General features: G+C 38.1%; 1 protein-coding gene across 3 annotated transcripts in view; it reads left to right on the top strand.

The window, feature by feature from the left end:
• The window catches only part of pcbp3 (poly(rC) binding protein 3), a 67,392-nt gene that overhangs the window by 45,877 nt on the left and 2,701 nt on the right, over positions 1-18,814 (top strand). For 2 of the 3 annotated variants that reach the window (XM_024286657.2, XM_024286660.2), the window contains exons 7-14: positions 732-848; positions 1,064-1,195; positions 2,560-2,688; positions 8,585-8,659; positions 11,033-11,074; positions 12,575-12,653; positions 17,169-17,221; positions 17,432-17,601. In XM_024286657.2, the coding sequence (XP_024142425.1) occupies positions 732-848; positions 1,064-1,195; positions 2,560-2,688; positions 8,585-8,659; positions 11,033-11,074; positions 12,575-12,653; positions 17,169-17,221; positions 17,432-17,601 (797 nt within the window). The remainder of the gene's footprint in view (positions 1-731; positions 849-1,063; positions 1,196-2,559; positions 2,689-8,584; positions 8,660-11,032; positions 11,075-12,574; positions 12,654-17,168; positions 17,222-17,431; positions 17,602-18,814) is intronic. The other variant, XM_024286659.2, reaches the window with a different exon arrangement.

Below are 18,814 nucleotides of genomic sequence, written 5' to 3' on the forward strand. Positions count from 1 at the left end.
TTTAAGTATCTAGGGTCAACAGTCCATACAAACTATAGGCATCTTCATCTTTCTTGATTTCCAAGCCTTACTCATGACTGATTATCTGATTCAGGTATGTCCAGCCATTTAGAACATGTCAGTGAAGGGTATATTGGAAAACATCCAAGAATGTGGCCCTCGAGGCCTGGAGTTGCCTTTCCCTGTTCCAGAGTCATGTAGAGTGTGGAAAAGAAGTTAAAAAGGGAGTGCAGACAGGTTGGAATGGGTGGAGAAAAGTGTCAGTTGTGATAGAAGAGTTTCAGCTCAAATGAAAGGAAAGTGTACAAAACTGTGGTGAGACCAGCCATGTTGGTCGGTCTGAAGACAGTGGCGCTGAGGAAAAGATAGGAAGCAGAGCTGGAGATAGCAGAGATGAAGATACTGACGTTCTCTTTGGGCTTTTAGTGGCATGAAGTTTGGTAGCACAGCTATGAAAGTACTACACAGCACGTAATAACCCCAAAACAAGTACCATACATCATCATAAAAGAAGACCATGCAGGACTGTTAGTTGTGTTTGTAGGAAAACAGCTTGAGTTGCTAATTTATGTAGCAAAGTTGTCAAAACTATCTCTCCAGTTTCAGTTACCCTTCTTATTTTAAGTTCAGCCTTTTCCAATCTCAAGTTTTGATGAAAAAAGGAAAGCATAGATATGACATTCATTTGTCTTCCGTTGATCATGTAAGAAGACGTTTGCTTTCCTCCCCAGAGTGGAGCGCGGATCAATATTTCAGAAGGCAACTGTCCAGAGAGGATTGTTACCATCACTGGACCAACAGACACAATCTTCAAGGCTTTTGCTATGATTGCCTACAAATTTGAAGAGGTATGATTGTCTCCCTTGAAGGTATATGTGGAAGGAACAACTTGTTTAAACTTGTTCCTTCCACGTGTCTAAAAGTAGTTTTCAGTTCATTTCCAAAGTGTTTCGTTGGCAAAAAGAAATTATTCATACTGATGCTTTTTCTAAATCTAATGGAATTTCATTAAAGTTTAGAGTCTCATCACTCAAGCAAAACGATGTGTGTTGTTGTGTTTTAGGACATAATCAATTCCATGAGTAACAGCCCAGCAACCAGCAAGCCTCCTGTCACCTTAAGGCTTGTTGTGCCAGCCAGCCAGTGCGGCTCCCTTATCGGGAAGGGAGGCTCCAAAATCAAAGAGATGAGAGAAGTATATCCAGCATGTTATGGAAAATGTACATTTGATGTTGTTTATATGTTTATTTCTCCTTTCAATTTAGAGCTACAATGTTAAATGTGAACCAGAAATGCGTAAATGTGCAGTTCTAGTTACCATATTTCCCACACCATGAGGTGCACTTAAAGGCCTTCGCTTCCTTAAAGCACCTTATAGATGGATTACTTCTGGTAGTACTTACTGATAACAAAGAGTGTATGTAGTGTGTCAAACTTTTTTTTAAGTGTTACTAACAAAGTTAGGGGTTAGGATAGCCACAATAACATCTGTTTTAGCAGTATCCGTTTTTTTATAGGAATTGCAAACAAGGTTGGGTGGTATTGTAACTATGCTAACGCAGCTGACATGTTGCGGTGTTGGACAGTTTTTTATGCATTAACTAAAGCATTCCGAGTTAGCATACAGTTAGCTGTAAAGAAGCAGCCTGGAACAAGATTCACAACATTTTTGCCGCTTTGACATTTCGCAGCAAGCCTCTTCCATCTGTAGGTATATGCGCTAGTATGACAAACGTTCAGTATGAACACCATAGGCTAAACGTACATTCAAGAATGTACATTTAGCGTCTTATTGAACATACGTTTCCAAGCCCAGTGTGAGCGTTGACCAACAAATGTGCATGTTGTTTATGGCCAGCTGTACATGCGCTATACTTTCTGCTGATTTAGAAGTCAGTCATCCAGAGTCTACAGATTGAAGTGAGCAACAGAGAGGTAAAATAAAAAAAAAAATAAAATAATAAATAAATAAAAATAGCAGAGGAGTAGATATTGTGGACCAGTATACTGTTAATAGCTCTGCTGTCTCATATGCATTGACTGTATATAGAGATGGACAGAGCCGGGCGTGACATCACCCACAGAAAATGCCTTGAAGTCAATTCAGTCGCCATTTCTCCGCAATATGGATGCAGCAATTTGGAGGCAGTCCACAGTGATTGGTCCGAGTCGGGCTGAGTCAACATTTCTAAGGCAACTACAGTCGGCAATCATGAGCAAGTTTGCTTGAAGTTCTCCCTTTCACAGGAGAATCTGCCAAACATTTGAATGCTTTTACAAAGCCATCTGATTGGTCAGTTTATAACTTGAATAACTTGTGATAAAGGAAAAAGAAATCACATAAAAAAAATTGAATTGGAAAGTAGATTTTATGAAAAAATGTATCAAAACAAGAATGTTTCTTCTGACAAACAGAACGATCCAGTGGGTACTTCCTGTTAGGAACGCGAGAGGGGGGGTCACTCAGTCCAGTTCCTATTTACAATCAATGCTTATATGTGCTGTAGATTTTCATTGTTAACAAGGTCTTGTCCCTCACAGTTACTTATTCTTCTCTAGTCAACAGGGGCCCAGGTTCAGGTGGCGGGCGACATGCTTCCCAACTCCACAGAGCGCGCAGTGACAATCTCTGGCACCCCAGAAGCCATCATCCAGTGTGTCAAACAAATTTGTGTGGTCATGCTGGAGGTATGTAGAAAGCAAAAATTATTGTCCTTTTTAAGAAAAGTCCTTAGCCGACTGAACCCGTCTATGGCAAATAATATATATTATCCTCCTGAGATCCGAGCTTTTGTTTGGAGTGCAGTTTTTATTTCTCTGAGCCATTTGTCCACGTTTGTGCACACACAGGCTCTCAGGAGGTTAAAACTATTTTTGTATTATACTTTATAATTTTTCTGCCAGTACTATTGAGCTTGCACTTTATCTTATGCTTTATAGATGTTTGAGGGCATATTAACAAAAGAACTCTGACCGCTAGAAAAGTGTGGATCTTACCACAGTTTATCTGCAGTGTAAATATAAACAGGCCAGTGCTTGTTTGTGGCAACACCATCTCTAAATGAAAAGTTTGGTCTAAAGTTGTAGGTCTAGAAGGGTCTATAGACAGATTGGTCTTTCCAAAAAGTTGTATGAAGAAATAAAACCTGTTTGTATAAGGGCGTCTGGAGTGGCAGAGAAGTCCATTGAAGATGTAGAATAAATAAATTGGAGGAACGGCTCATGTTAGATGTCTTGGAGATAAATTTAGGGAAGCTGGTTGATATGGTTTGGACACATCCAGAACAGTAATCCTCTTAGGAAAAGGATGCTGGCCCAATCTCTTCCCTTCTCCCTAACCCTCCATTTGTGGGGGCAATTTGTAGTGCTAGGGTTGTCTGAAAGACACTATTTTTCCATAACTCTACGTTTGTACGGCTAAATCTAAATTGGGCCTTAGTAAAGGGATGCTATCTTTAAGGAAGACCAAGGAGGAGATTCAGGAGCAATAGAAGATATGAGGGTACCGTATTTTCACGACCAAAGGGCGCACTGTGGGAAAAGGTGCAGTCTCATTTATGTGTGCCATTTCAGCATTTAACAGACACAAAGGGCGCACCTTGTGATAGGGCGCAAGTTTTATATACAAATCCTCTACTACCATACGTACCGGTACGCCCGCCTTACAACAACACACACGCATACACGTGTGCGTATTTAAAAAAATAGATCGGGAGCAAAACTGAGTTTGGTTGTGCTTTATTTAAGTATTAATTACAAAGTAATAAGCACATTACCGGTAACTGTCATTAATCAAATCCATCGAAGTCCTCATCCTCTGTCTCAGAATCGAACAGCTGCGCTAAATCCAACATGGCAGGTTCGCTTCTGTCAATGTCAGAGTCACTTTCTGTGCTGTGCGGCTCCTCGGAAATGATGCCGGCTTTTCCGAAAGCTCGAACCACCGTGCCAGCAGACACGTTAGCCCAAGCATCCACAATCCATTGGCAAACTGTGGCGTAACTCGCCCGGCGCTGCCGACCACTCTTCGTGAAGCTGTGGTCTCCTTCCGTCATCCATCGCTCCCACGCCGCTCGCAGCCTCACTTTGAACGGCTGGTTCACACCGACGTCCAGCGGTTGGAGTTCCTTGGTCAAACCTCCCGGAATAACAGCAAGCGTAGCGTTCATCTGCTTCACTGTCTGTTTCACATCGGCTGTGAGATGCGCTCGCATAGAGTCACAAATCAGAAGCGATGGCGATGTGTGGAAAAAACCTCCCGGTCTCCTTACATACACCTGCTTCAGCTACTCCTTCATCATGTCCTCGTCCATCCAGCCCTTTTCGTTTGCCTTAATAATGACGCCTGCTGGAAATGTCTCTTTAGGCAAAGTCTTTCTTTTAAAAATCACCATCGGCGGCAGTTTCTGTCCGTTTGCGTGGCAGCCAAGCACAACAGTAAACGAAGCCTTTTCGTATCCCGTTGTGCGTATCGCTACCGTGCTGGTTCCTTTCTTCTCCACCGTGTGACTCACCGGGATGTCGAAAGTCAGCGGTACCTCGTCCATGTTGGTGATGTGGCTCGGCTGGAGGCGCTTGTCGGCGATGTGCTACTCGCAGAAGGATCGAAAGTTTGCCAGCTTTTCAATATAATCCGCCGGACGTTGCTGCGCTACTGTAGTCCTGGTGCGGATGGAAAAATTGCACCGTTTCATAAAACGCCAACACCAAGACGGACCTCCTTTGAAATGTTCAATTTTCATTTCCTCCGCTAGCGTTACTGCTCTGAGTCGGATGGTGACAGTCGAAACGCTCCTCCCGCTCGCTCTTTGCTCGATGATCCATCGCTCGAGTCTTTCCTCCAACTCCGGCCACTTTGCTTTGTGTCCGCGGAAACTCAGCCTAGTCTTCTTCGCCTGTCGGAGCTCGTTCTCCAGCTTCCTTTACTTGCGAACCATCGACTCATTGATTTTATATTCTCTCGCGGCGGCTCGATTCCCATTTTCCTCTGCGTAGCTGATAGCCTTCAGTTTAAACTGAGCTTCATAAGCGTGTCTCTTTGCCATTTTAAGAGTTGTTTAAACAGCAATGTTCTGGATAAAGCACATACCTGTTGTTTTATACACAATCCACGCCCACACACATACCTGTTGTTTGATACACAATCCACGCCCACACATCCCCCTTTAACGTTCTCATGTTCTCTACCACGTCCTCATTGAGGAGGATGTGGTAGAGAACGTTCGCCTTACAACATACACAAAGGGCGCACTGGAAAAGAGGGCGCACCGCACATTTTGAAAAAAATCTAAGACGTTTGTATGCGCCCTTTGGTCGTGAAAATACGGTAGTTTTAATGCTGTGTTCACTCAGAGCATATCTTGTCAGTTTAGCACAACAGGCTCAGTGCGAAATGTCGATTCAGCGAAAATCTCGTGAATCTTACTCCTAGCTTTTTCTTTCTCAACTCTACTCCAATATAAGAAAGACGTTGAGTCATAGAATTCCAGCCAGCAATTGTTAGTTTCTCCTCCATGATCAGTTTTCAAACGGTTGAATTAAAGGAAACGCCATCTATATGTCTGAGACCCTAATTGGTCGAAATTCAACCTGGTTTAACTTTCGACGTGAGTTTTATACCTAGAGCCCGAATAAAGTAATGTGAACTTGTGTACCAATGCGTGAACGTGATAGTTTTGAAATAAGAAGAAAAACGTGCATCTACAAGAGTTTACATAGACTTTTCATTGGACGTGGTAGCTTGAGCAAATATTACCAAAGGAGTTTTGAACACAGCTTAAGAAGGCAGTTGAAAGGCAAAGAAGAAGTAGGCACTTTGAGGACAAATACTCTGATTTCAGCAAGAAATGCATAATCAAAATATATCATTGTAAAAAAAGGTGAGGACAGAATAACAGCATTTAGTACCGTTGTGTCAAATCATCCTTTTTTCACCTCCTTTACTTTATCCAATTTCCTGTCTTCTTTCTCCTTTCTGCTGCTCTGATGACACCTTCCATTCAATGAAATTTGGAGTTCCCACTCAAAAAGTGCATGTTTACAGTTTAATTTTCAATAGATCTTTTTAAATAGTTTGTTGTTCATTACAACAGCTCAGTAATGTGTCCAAGGACGCTCTGTGAGAATGATGAAAACATCTGATGTTAAAAAGCCACAGCATCTAATTTTCCATTTTTCCTATGCTTTTTTATTCAACACAATCCCTGACTTCAACTTTAAGGAAAGATTGAAAGTGATAAAAAATTATCACTTTTACATCTGAAAAAACTGGATAAAAAGCACAAATACTTAGTTCCTGGTGTATAGCTTCCTGGTGTCAGGAAATGGTCAATGTTTTAGGTATATTTCTATCAGAGTAATATGTCTTTGTATCTCATTTACGGAGTTTTACATTGAAGTGGACAGTAAATATGAAACACGATTAAGTGCTTTCCAATCTTTTGAAGCAGCACACGGTGACTCAGTTATTCTGTTGGTGACTCTAGTCATTTTATAAACTGGAACTGCATGTCTTTTCATTGAAGCAACTTTGTTTTATTCTCAAAAATGAATAAAAGAAGGAAAACAAATATAAACATGGATAATGCATGCAGTGAGAGAACCTATGTGGAGTTGTTTTCTTTTATTCCCCTCTCCTTGAATAGAGATTGCTATTAATTTCAAGCTTCAGTGCCGTGTTGGGTTCTGAACTGAATTGACCCAGTAAGATTTCATATTTGATCTTCTTGTGGAAAAACAACAAATATGGCATCTCTGTTAGAAGGTGTTGGAAAATAAATTGCTCCGGAAATTTGAGGATATTTTTATTTTTATAGAGTTACGAGTTTTAGGACTCAAAAATAAGAATAGAGAATGGATGATTGTTGGACAATGTGTCATCATTTTTGTCCAGCCTCATTCTTTTGAACATTTCCAAAGCAACGTGTCATCTTTAGGTGTTGACTGTCAAACACGTTTTCTTTCTTTTTCTTTGTCAGTTTTAACACACTATGTAGTGCATTGGCCCTGCGACAGACTGGCGACCTGTCCAGGGTGTACCCCGCCTTCGCCCATCAGTAGCCGGGATAGGCTCCGGTGCCCCGCGACCCCGGAAGGGAAGAAGCGGTTAAGAAGATGGATGGATGGATGGATGTAGTGCATTCACCGTTTTGTTGAGCTGTCTGAATTTTCATTCATTCATTGTCTGAATCTACAATTTTAAAATCCAAGGTCTAGAAATTGACAGTACACGTATGTCTAATGGACTTTTCACGTATGTACCCCTGATATATAACTTTTATATTGCGTATAGAGCACACATATCACCTTAAAATTAAGTAATGGACCCATGAATCACTAATGAATTGTATCTAAACAGCCCAATAATCAAACAAGGTTAACGCACGACACGCATATTGTGTGACAGGTACATAAATTGGTCAATCTTTCACCCCTCTGCCAATCTTTAACCCCCTTCACTGCTGCCTTGCGGCGGTGAAAGGGAAGCCAGTATGTTTTGGGGATGTTTGCGGCTGAGTGTGACGCGGCTGGGATGAGGGTTAGTACCGCTGAGTCTGAGGTCATGGTTCTTGACCAGATAAAAGTAGTTTCCACTCTCTCGGTGGGTATAGTCCTCCTGCCCCAGGGGGAGGAGTTTAAGTTTCTTGGGGTCTTGTTCACGAGTGAGGGAAGATTGTAGTGTTTGATTGACTGGCAGATTGGTGTGGCATCCACTGTTATGTGGTACCTGGGCCAGTCCATTTTGGTGAAGAGCAAGAAAACAAAGCTCTCAATTTACTGGTTGATTTTTGTCCCAATACTTACCTATGGTCAGGAGCTCTGGATCGTGACTGAAAAAATGAGGTCCCGAATACAAAGGGTCCAAATGAGCCTCCTCTGTGGGGGAGCTGGACGCTTCCTTAGAGATAGAGTGAGCTTGTTTACCCGCTGAGAGCTCGGATCAGAGCCACCCAGAGGGTGGTTCAGGCTTCTGGTCCAGATTCTGAATTGGAGATGCCTCCATTGAGTGGAGGCCCCACAGATGACCCAGGACACACTGGAGAGAGAGAGTGCATTTCACATCTGGCCTGGAAGCACCTCAGGGTCCCCACAGAGGAGATGGTGGAAGTGACCAAGGAGAGGGAAGTCATCTTTGCCTAGACTGCTGCCCTGTGACCCGGTTCCGGATGAGGGGAAGAAGATAGAGTGTTTGTAATTTTCAAAGTAAAATCTTTTTTTTTTCACTCACGTTAAAATGATCCTGATTCAGCCCCATAAATTTCATGGTTTCCTTATTTGTTGTGAAATATACAGAATGTTGTGTAGAAAGCGTTGCTGTAAAAAACAGTTTACCCCCACTGGATTTCTTTCCTCAGTTTTTGAGGTTTGGCACTTCCCCTATTTGAAAGGTTTTTGCACATCTGACTGAGATTCAGGGTGTGTGACGCATGAAAGTTCTTCAGGACGCCAAGAACAGAAGTCAGCTCGCCTTCCATTTAAGCTCTTTACACTGACACAGATGAATGAGAATCTCCAGCAACGTTTTGCTGACAAAAGCCGCCTGCCTCTGCCTGACTCCGTCTTTTTTTTCTCTCTTATTTTGCAGTCCCCACCAAAAGGTGCCACTATTCCTTATCGGCCAAAGCCTGCATCCAACCCCGTCATTTTTTCTGGTGGTCAGGTAAGCTCTGAGCTTGCGTTGGCTAATAAGTTAATCCCCTTTAGCTAAATTGAGACATTTACTGCTGCATCAACCTCTGCCTGCAACTTATTTATTTCTATTTTGGTTCTATTACTATTATCTGCCGGATGATGTTCAAATATGTGTGGAGGTGAGGGGTTGCTCTTTTACTGGTGGAGAAACCCCAATATTTTATTGTAATGACCGGGGTTTTTATTAGAACACTTTTTCCTGGAGCACAGGAAAGGCAAAAAAATCATAAGATTTAGAGAGATGATTAAATATTTATAATTTATATTGGGCTTTGCCAGATTGTCACATCTGTTTATGTTCAAAGCCTTCATTGTTCAGTCAAAGAGAAATTCTCAAAGGCAAAATATGAAAAAAAATGAATGCTTTTTTCAAGGTTCAAAACCTCGTTTTTTATTAGGCTTGAAAAATGTATTTATTTTTCTTTATTTTACCAGGAAATCCATTGAGATAAAATCTTTTTTTTCAGAAAAACAAGAGGCATTTGCACACACAAACACACACAAACATAAAGACATGAAACCTATATTCTAACCTATGAGTAAATAATGTTGACCTGATCAGATTTCTTTTTTTTTTATTTTTTTTTATTTTTTTTTTGTAAATGGAAAACTTGTATTATTGAGGTTTTGTTTTAAATGTGTTATCTTAAAACTTTTTTTTTGCTACTTTTGTAAATTAATTTTGTATCCACAAAAAAAAAGTAAAAAACTAACCACTTTTCAAAGGTGTGTGCACATATACAGAAACTGATTTTAACACACAGTATAAGTACATTTACTATGTATAAGATAGAAGTGACAAATGAATTCCCTTAAAGCCCTACCTCGATAACCTTTGATCTATTATAAAAGCATTCCCAGAGTTCCTTTAATTAGGATTTTGCTGTTTTAGCCAAAATCCAAAAACCTGTGTCAGTTTCAAGGACATAATTTCTGCAGAGCAGCGGGAGTTCATTAGAAATTCAACAAAAATGGTGACAAGTTATCCAGTTGTACAGCAGTCGCAGCTCAGATGAGGAGAATAAAGATGGCAATCAATTTATTTATTTATTTATTTTTTATTTTTTGCAGCTGGATGCATCAGAATGGAGTGGAGCAGGGAGCTTGCGGCCTATCCATTGTAGTTTATACTTAACAACAACAAGCTATTTCAAACAGCATTGTAGTGACTGCTCCTAATTTACAACAAATTAAATAAAGAAATACTACTAATTTGAAGCTTAATTGTCTTTATGTCCTCCAACCATCACGAGAAAAATGCTCCAAGAACATCAAAATGAAGCTTTTTTCTTTATTTATAAAACACCAAGAATCCAGTTTTCATCTGAGTGGGTCTTCAAAAAGGAATTTTATTTTGAATTTTTCTGACAATATGTATAAGATATCTCAAAGTGTCTAACTTTGAAAAATCCTTTGTTATATTGCTACCACTGACAACCACCTTATAAAGTAAAGAAGCCCCTTAATGCCATGTCTTTTTTAAACAACTCAAAAATCCTGCAAACCAAAACCAAATTATTGGTTAATATTCTTCAGTAATACTGCTTACAATAAGACAAAGGAGTAAAGTGCTGTGGTCAGGGAATAGGCAAAGGTAATCATTTCAGATTATTCTGTTGAAGATCTAATTTGTAGAGCTGTTGAATAGGAATAGTTGAACACCGAGAAGATATTTGTGACAAACTGAAAAAAGTACTTGGAATGAATCTAATTTTTGATTAAATTAGCCTTCATAGTTTTGAAAAGGCAGGCACAATAATCGTCATGAATCCTTGGATATTTTCCACTTGGACACTATTAGCCTAATCTTGACATTCAACAAAATATGCTAAATATTAGAGCTTATAACTCTTTGGTCTGAAAGATTTTTAACATGCTTTGTTAAAAAGTAAAAATAAAAAATATTTTCTTTTGGATTTACTTTGACTCAGTGTCAATTTATGCACATAAATGCAGTTTTTGTTTTTTTAGGATAAACATAATAGACTCATAGTTGCTTCATGTTAATATACTGTGATGTTCTCATTTAAATATTGGGAATATAAAGAAGATTAACTCTTTAACACCAGATAAAGTTATTCAACACTTTATGTAAAAATCAGCTGATTTATGTTGATTGCAAGATCATTTCACTGCTTTTTCTCCAATTCAGAATCAGCTAGTATTACATAAATTGTGTAAACAATTGAAAAGTCATTGGTAGTCGAAATAATGTAAACACTGGAGCTATAGAGGATTAACACCAGAGCGCCATAAACATTAGAAATATGCGTTTTATATTTTATGCTTTTTTTGTGGCACTAATTTTTCTCCAATGTTTTGTCCTTTCTGTTTGTCCCAGGCCTACACGATTCAGGGACAGTATGCCATCCCACATCCAGATGTAAGTTTCTATTATTATTAATATTATTATTTTGAATTGTGACTTTTTTTAGTGGAAGATCCTTGCTTGGACACATTCGCTCCTTTAAAAGCAAGGCATACAGGACTCATACAAAAGCACTCCCAGCTTTAGTTTTTGACTGAAGTCGAAGGTTGAACTTGCAAAACAATGAATCCCAGATGCTAATTATAAAGGCAAAGCAGTGAGGGCACTTTTGATGTATACAGCCCCTTTTTTATTTTCACTGGATCCCACAGTGTCCATTAATAACCTGCCATCATCCGTCCTTGTCTTAGCAAATCTAAGGAGCTAACTTGTAGCCGGAACCACTAATTCAAAGTTGGTATATGATTGATGCCAAAGCGAGAGGTCGCTGACGGTACAATAACTCAAGCACATGATTTACATCCAGTTTCACCCTCATTAAAGCTCTACTTAAAGGGAGACGATGCCTTTAAAGCATCTGTATTGCCTAATTCCAGATGGAAGTACACAGAAGGGGATGAATCATGTGACTGTGTTCTGTGGAGGGCATCTGCTGACAGGCATTTAAAAACAGGTTCGTTGGGTGTGTGACTCTGAGGTACCAACGTAAACTGAGGCAAATTTAAAACATTAGGCAACAAGAAAACTTCAAGCAAAGACAAAAAAAAAAGTTTTCCTTATTTAACCAATATTCAATACATATATTTTTGAGACCTCTAGCTCATTAGTACGATTAAAACTTTCTTTTAGAACATCTTTTACATAACTTGGCCCATTTTTTTCTGCGCTGTCATTCATCATCAGTCCACTAGGGGCAGTAGAAGAGCTTATCTTGCTCATTTCAAAATGGCTGCTTCCATGAAATCTCAAAAACACTTTTGGTGGGAAAATTTTAGCTAATTTTCAGAACTTTGTGGTGAGAAAAATTTGACTTTTAACAATTTATTTTTTAAATACCTACTTTATGTATTGAAATAATCCACAATTTGAGGATAACGAATTCTTTATAACACAGTTACGCCATGTTAAAAATGTGTGGATCAAAGTTGAGACAGTGGGTAAATAACATTCCTGAACACTAATGTAAATATTTTTGCATCATAAACTAAGATTTTGTGAGCAAAAACTTACCAAATTACCCAACGTATTATTGACAATATCTGTAGGTCTTCAAAAAAAAAAAAAAAAAAAAAGAAATCCAAATTTTTTTTTTTCCTTGGATTTTATCAAAGGGTTTAAAAGAAGATTTTAGTTTAAAACATTTGAATTTTCTGTCAGTTCTTTGATGTAGTGGGCTTTACATGGTAAAATTAGTTTGCAATTGAATCTCCAAGAAAGAAAATCTGTTTTTCTCCGAATCTCTTTTTCCTCTTACATTTTGTCCTCCACCTCCCTGTGTCATTGGCCTCCTTCTCCTCACTGTTTCTTCACTCTAGTTTTGGTTGGCTTCATTTCTTAGTGTAACCTGTGTAACAGTAACTTTTTTTAGTTTTACTTTCCCTCCTAACCCTTCAGCAGTTGACCAAGCTCCACCAGTTGGCTATGCAGCAAACCCCTTTTACCCCTCTTGGACAGACCACCCCTGCTTTCCCTGGTACGTACCCACAAGGCCCTATAGATTTCTCCGTAAACATATGTTTAGTCTCTTTCCCTACCTGGCACCTCATCTCTTTTGACACAGCATGCCTTGACCCTTGTGGTTGCTTCCCCTCATTTTCTTTTACTTTTATACTTTTTATTTCTCTTGTTTCTGTTGGGATAAAACAAATAACTAAAGGGAAAAAATACTGTGTTGTACTTGAAAATGAGTTCAGGATTGGATAACTTGGCAATGAAATGTTTTTGAGGTTTGTTTTTTAAATGATTCATTTCCTGTAGATACTTTAGGAATAGTGTGCACCTTTTTCAAGAAAATTCACATGGTCAAAGTCGTAGATATGAGTGGAAACATAACCGAGTAATGAAAGCTCCTTATTTATCTGAAAATAGTACAAAGACAACATATAATAATGAAACATTTTTTTCCTTTTTGTACCAAGGTAACAAAAGTCAAAAGCCAAATAACACTTAGTGTAACAAGTCATTAACTTGCTTTAGTAGAGCAGGTCTGCAGTTCTAAGACTGCAGATCATTTTGACATTACCACTAAAAATAGACCAGGTGTTGCCGTGATTGGTACATTTGAAACCAGACGGATATGTACAAACTTTTATTTTGAAATAAAAGTACTCTATTTTCCACACTGTGTAGCACACTTAGGAACCTAAAAAAGCGTGTCTTGTATGCATTAGCTTTGTTTGTGCTTACTGATTTTGATTTGAGAGGTACAACGCACTCTGTCAAAATGTCAGTCTATTTTTTTGACAAATTGCAAACAAGGTTGGGTGTTTTTTTTAAGTATGCCCACGTGGCTAACATGTAGTGATGTCTGACTGTTTTTTTTTTACTTGTTACTATTGAGGTTTGGAGTTGGCTTAGTTACAGTGACAATTGTTTTAGCGATATCAGCCTGAGTTACGGGTATTGTAAATGTGCTAACACGGCTTACTGTAGCAGTGTCAGACTGTGTTTTTTTACATACTGATATCAATGTTTGGAGTTGGTGTAGTCACAGTAACATTTGTTTTAACGGTATAAACCTGATTTTTTTTCGTTGATTTTAAGTTTTGCAAACAAGGTTGTGATTTATGGGTATCAGATTATGCTAACGTAGCTGATGTGTAGCGGTGTTAACCAGTTTTTTTTTTATATTTTACTAACAATGTTTGGAGTTGACGTAGTCACAGTAACATTTGTTTTATCAGGATCAACCTGATTATTTTATGTGTTGCAAACAAGGTTGGGAGTTACAGGTATTGTGATTACACTAAAGCAGCTAACTTGTAGCGGTGTCAAACAAGGTTTTTTTAAGGGGTGACTAACGAGGTTTGAAGTTGGTGTAGTCACAATAATGTTTGTTTAATCAGCCTGATTTTTTTTTTTTTTTTTACGTGTTGCAATCAAGGTAGAGAGTTATACGTATCGTAATTATGCTAATGTGGCTAACTGTGTTTTTTTATGTTACTATTAATGTTTGGAGTTGGCGCAGTCATGGGAATGTTTCTTTTTAGTGGTATCAGTCTGATTTGTTACAGGTACTGTGATTATGCTAATGTGAGTAACATGTAGCGTAAGTATTTTATTTTTCTCTTAGGTGTGACTAACAAGGTTTGAAGATGACGTAGTCACAGTAATGTTTTTTTAGCAGGATCAACCTGATTATTTTTACATGTTGCAAAAAAAGTCGAGAGTTACTGGTGTTGTAGTTATGCTAACGTGGCTAATGTGTAGCGATGTCAAACTGTGTTTTTTTTACATGTAACTAACAAGTTTGAAAGTGTAGTCACAGTAATATTTATTTCAGCAGTATCAGTCTGTTTTTCGCGTGTTGCAAACAAAGTTGGGAGTTAAAGGTGTTATGAAAACACTAATGTGGCTAATGTGTTGAGTTACTTTGAGTTACTCTTAATAAAGTCTGACTGACAGACATAATTTTTTCTCGCTTAATGTGCCTTATAGTTTGGTACCCCTAATATATAACATAAGATTGAAAATAGACCATTCATTCATTGATGTTGTGCCCTATACTACAGAAAATACAGTAATTGACATAAGGGATCTGCACATGTGTTGTAAATACAACTGTCACTTCACAGCGAGAAGTCTCTGGTTTGAAGTCTTTTCTTTATGGAGTTTGCATGTTCTCCCTGTGCTTGTATGGGTTTTCTCCAGGCGCCTCAGCAATAACATGTAAGGTTAATGGCGACTCTAAATTGTCCCTTGGGAACGAATGTGAGTGTGTGTCTGTGTATAGCTCTGTGACGGACTGGCCAACTATCCAGGGAGAACCCCGCCTTTGCCCTAAAGTAGTAAGGAAGGACTCAAACATTTCTTACAACTCTGTACAGGGAAAAACAAAAACAAAAAACAAGACGAGTAGCTGCATAAAACTGAAAAACTTTAATGAATGGACCTCAAATACAGTTTCTCTTAAGCCAATGCAAGAAGCATTGGACGAATTTGGTCAGTTTTAGTGATAATTTGTTTTTTAGTTGCAACACAAGTCATGTTTTATTTTTTGTTTTTTAAATTCATATTCTCCATCATCTATTTTCAAAGAGTTCCCAGTCGACTTTTAGTTATGATTTTAGCCAAAATAATAAAAAAAAAAACTATCATTTTCTAGGACATAGTTTCAGAAGAACAGCAGTAATTTATCAGAAATTCTCCTCTGAGTTGTGGGCGGGATATTTGGCACGAAATACTATGCTTGCTTTGGTCCTATGCTTGTCTAAAAAGAAAAAAAAAACTCTTTATTTATAGTATTATATAACAAATCTTATTTGTGTTGCTAGTAATTTTTCAAAACAAACCATGTAAAGTAAATCTTATTATTTTACCTTAATATTAAAATACAAAAATATCCAGGTGAGCTTTGTCATTTTTAAAATAATTTGTTATCAGACTGTTATATTTCATCATATTTCATAGATGTTTCACTGTAATGATCAAACCTACCAAAGCACAATAAATTCAACCAGTTTTTTTTTTTAATTGTAAAAGCAGCTTGATGTTAACTAAAAATATACATTTTGAATGTTTTACTAAGCTTGTTAGCTGTTTTCCCAGAAAATCAATGGCTGCATTTGAAAATTAGTCAGATCTGGTAATCAGTCGCTGGTCAGGAAAGATGGGAGGGGTCAAAGAGACGACCACGCCCAAACCTTTAAGTTTGTTTTTTTTTCAACTAAATTTCTGAACAGTCTTTCCTTTTATCACTGCTGAAGTCAGGAGACAGAAAGAAATGCTGGAATATATGTTATAACCATAGAAGGTTAACGGTAAGATAAGTGTAGTTGATTATTTTCTATGTCATTTTATCTGTTGGGTTCACAGGGTTGGGGGGTTGTGTATGAATGTTTTTTTATGTTTAAATATATTTTTATTCTATAAACCACTTTGTGTTGCTAACATATGAATACATCTAAAAGTTAGATTTAATCATAAATCATGAAATATTGTTTAGTGTAAGATTTAGGTCATCTACAAAGTGAAAGCAAAAAAAACATTGATTGTGGGGTTAAGTTCCAAGAAGGCACTATGGTACAAAATAATAAACATAAAGTCACAGGAAAGCTTTGTAAATAGGTCTGGACACCCTACTTTAAAATATAGTTAAACTAAAAAAACACTTCCAAAATATAATCTATCTTAAAATTGTATTAGTTTCACTTTTTGAACTGAAATGCCAAAACAAATCAGCTTTTTGATTTTCAATGATGAACATTTACCTGTATGTTGTCTTTGCACTATTTTATACTACGCTGCCCTTAAGTTCACACTGTCTCACAACAAGGAAATGCAAATGTTTTCCTTGCATGAAGGGTTTTTGAAGGTTTTCCAGGTTTCTCCTACAGATTACAAACATACCCAATGGTTCATTGATAACTGCTTGTGAATGTGGGTGTGCATGACTCCTGATTTGACACTGTGTGGCTTTCCTAATGGACAGTGATGATTTCAGTCTTGTTGATGGAAAATAGAAAATTGAAATACTGTAAGTGACTGACACTCAAAACATGCTGTGCTGACATTTCCAATTTCAAATGGCTTTGGTGCAAAAAATCCACAACAACCTTGTAAATATGAGATATTATCTGCTTGACAATAAAAGGGTGTTTGCAGTTAAACCTCCATATACAACTAATATTTTATAATAGATTATGAAATAATAGACCAACGAGCCTGGACAGAAATCTAAGCATATTAGTGTATTTAAAGTGAAAAGCTACTTTAAGAGATCAGTGATCTTCCTTGTTTAGGGATGGATGCTCCACGTTGCCATTGAAAGTAAAGGTTAAACTGGACTTTTAGTTTACTGTGGAAATGACAACCTTTTAAATAAGACTTACATTTTCTAATATTTCTAAAGAGGCTAGATCAAACAATTTCCTGTCTTCAAAATTATGTGAAAGTACTAGCAGATTTATCAACAGTAGTTAAACAAAGACAGAATTATATTTAGTTAAATAAATGTGAAGCTGTATTTACAAGTTTTTCCCCAATGCAGGTTTGGATGCCGCTCCCCCCGCTAGCACCCATGAACTCACCATTCCTAATGATGTGAGTCAACTTCCAGGACCATCAGCAGCCTACCTTTTTATTGATTTATTTCAGTTTATTGGGTTCAAGTAATAATAGCCTGAAAATAAGACATTTTGTGATATATTTGCAAACGTTTTTTATATTGACAACAGTATCCTTCAAGATTTAAGTTCTTAGAACCATCATTTTCGATTTTTCCAAATCCTAAACTTGTGCTTCTTCATTTAGCTAATAGGTTGCATTATTGGACGTCAAGGAACCAAAATAAATGAAATTCGACAGATGTCCGGGGCGCAGATCAAAATCGCCAATGCAATGGAGGGCTCGTCAGAACGCCAAATCACCATCACCGGGACCCCCGCCAACATCAGCCTTGCACAGTACCTTATCAATGCCAGGTAAGGTTTTTTTTACTAGTTTTATTACAATCCTATGTGGATGTTAGTCTCAGAAATAGTCTGCTTCCTGATTGGCTCCTTTAAGTCACCATATCCTTCCCTAAATGGTCAAGCCCTTACATTGTAATCATTGGATTTTTAGAATAGTGTTTAATATTACTTAGGTAAAACGGGGCTGCATGGTGGTGTGGGTTTCAGTAGTATGAAGCTATGCTCACACCACCCCTGGTAACGCGGATTCAAGTGACCACTTCCAATAAAAAGTCTATTTTGATGCACGTTTTGGGCTTCCGTGTTCAAAACTCCTGCATTCACTCGCAGTGACAAAAGTTTCTATGACACTTTATGGGCTCTATGTGTCCAAAACGCATGGCCATAGAACGCATGTTCAACTTTGACCAATCAGGGACTTAGATTTGGTAGTGAAGAATGGATAGCGTCCGTTTTCATTCATGAAAGTGCCAACCATTTAAAAGTTGATCACGGAGGAGAAATTAATAATTGCGGTTTGTGCACGGACACCAGAATGGAGGTGTGAAAGAAACATTGTGGAGCAAGATTCTTGAGATTTGCACTGCGTAAACATTTCGCACCAAGCCTCGTCCAACTGTAGAAAGTAAAAAAAGAACAAGAAGCCCCTCCCTTCTTGTCTAGTGTGAACAGTATGGGCCAAATGCGCATTCAATAATCCGTTTCAGACATTTTGAGAACACTTTCAGAGACCACTAAAAAACCCACTCCAAAGAAGATTGTGTTTTTGGTGTTTTTAATACGTAGCATTTTCCTCATGATGGAGGACATAAAGAAAATTGAGATTAAAACTGCGTTTCTGAGTATTCTTTATTGAAATCATGGTAAAACTGGAGCGGACTAAGAAAGTCATTTAAAAAAAAGATTGTTGTTATATACAAATGACAGTTGGTGTGCCACAAGTTCCCTGCTCCGCTTCATGCCGATGCATCCACTTGCAGACCCATGTATGTCTTTGTTTCCCTCACCTGAGCTGCCATCTGACTCGAAACTGTACAACTGGAAAGCCCCAGCATTGGTTGCCGTTTTTGCTGCACCGTTAATGCTTGATTGAGGTTGTGAGGGGCTGTAAGCTAGTAAAGAGAAAACAAGAGGATGATGGGAAATGAACACAACTCTGAGGCATATTTTTATTTAACTCCTGCCGCTCTGCAGAAACTATGTCCTTGAAAACATTTCAGTT

This window comes from Oryzias melastigma, linkage group LG21 (genome assembly GCF_002922805.2).
Source record: "Oryzias melastigma strain HK-1 linkage group LG21, ASM292280v2, whole genome shotgun sequence".
Taxonomy (NCBI): domain Eukaryota; kingdom Metazoa; phylum Chordata; class Actinopteri; order Beloniformes; family Adrianichthyidae; genus Oryzias; species Oryzias melastigma.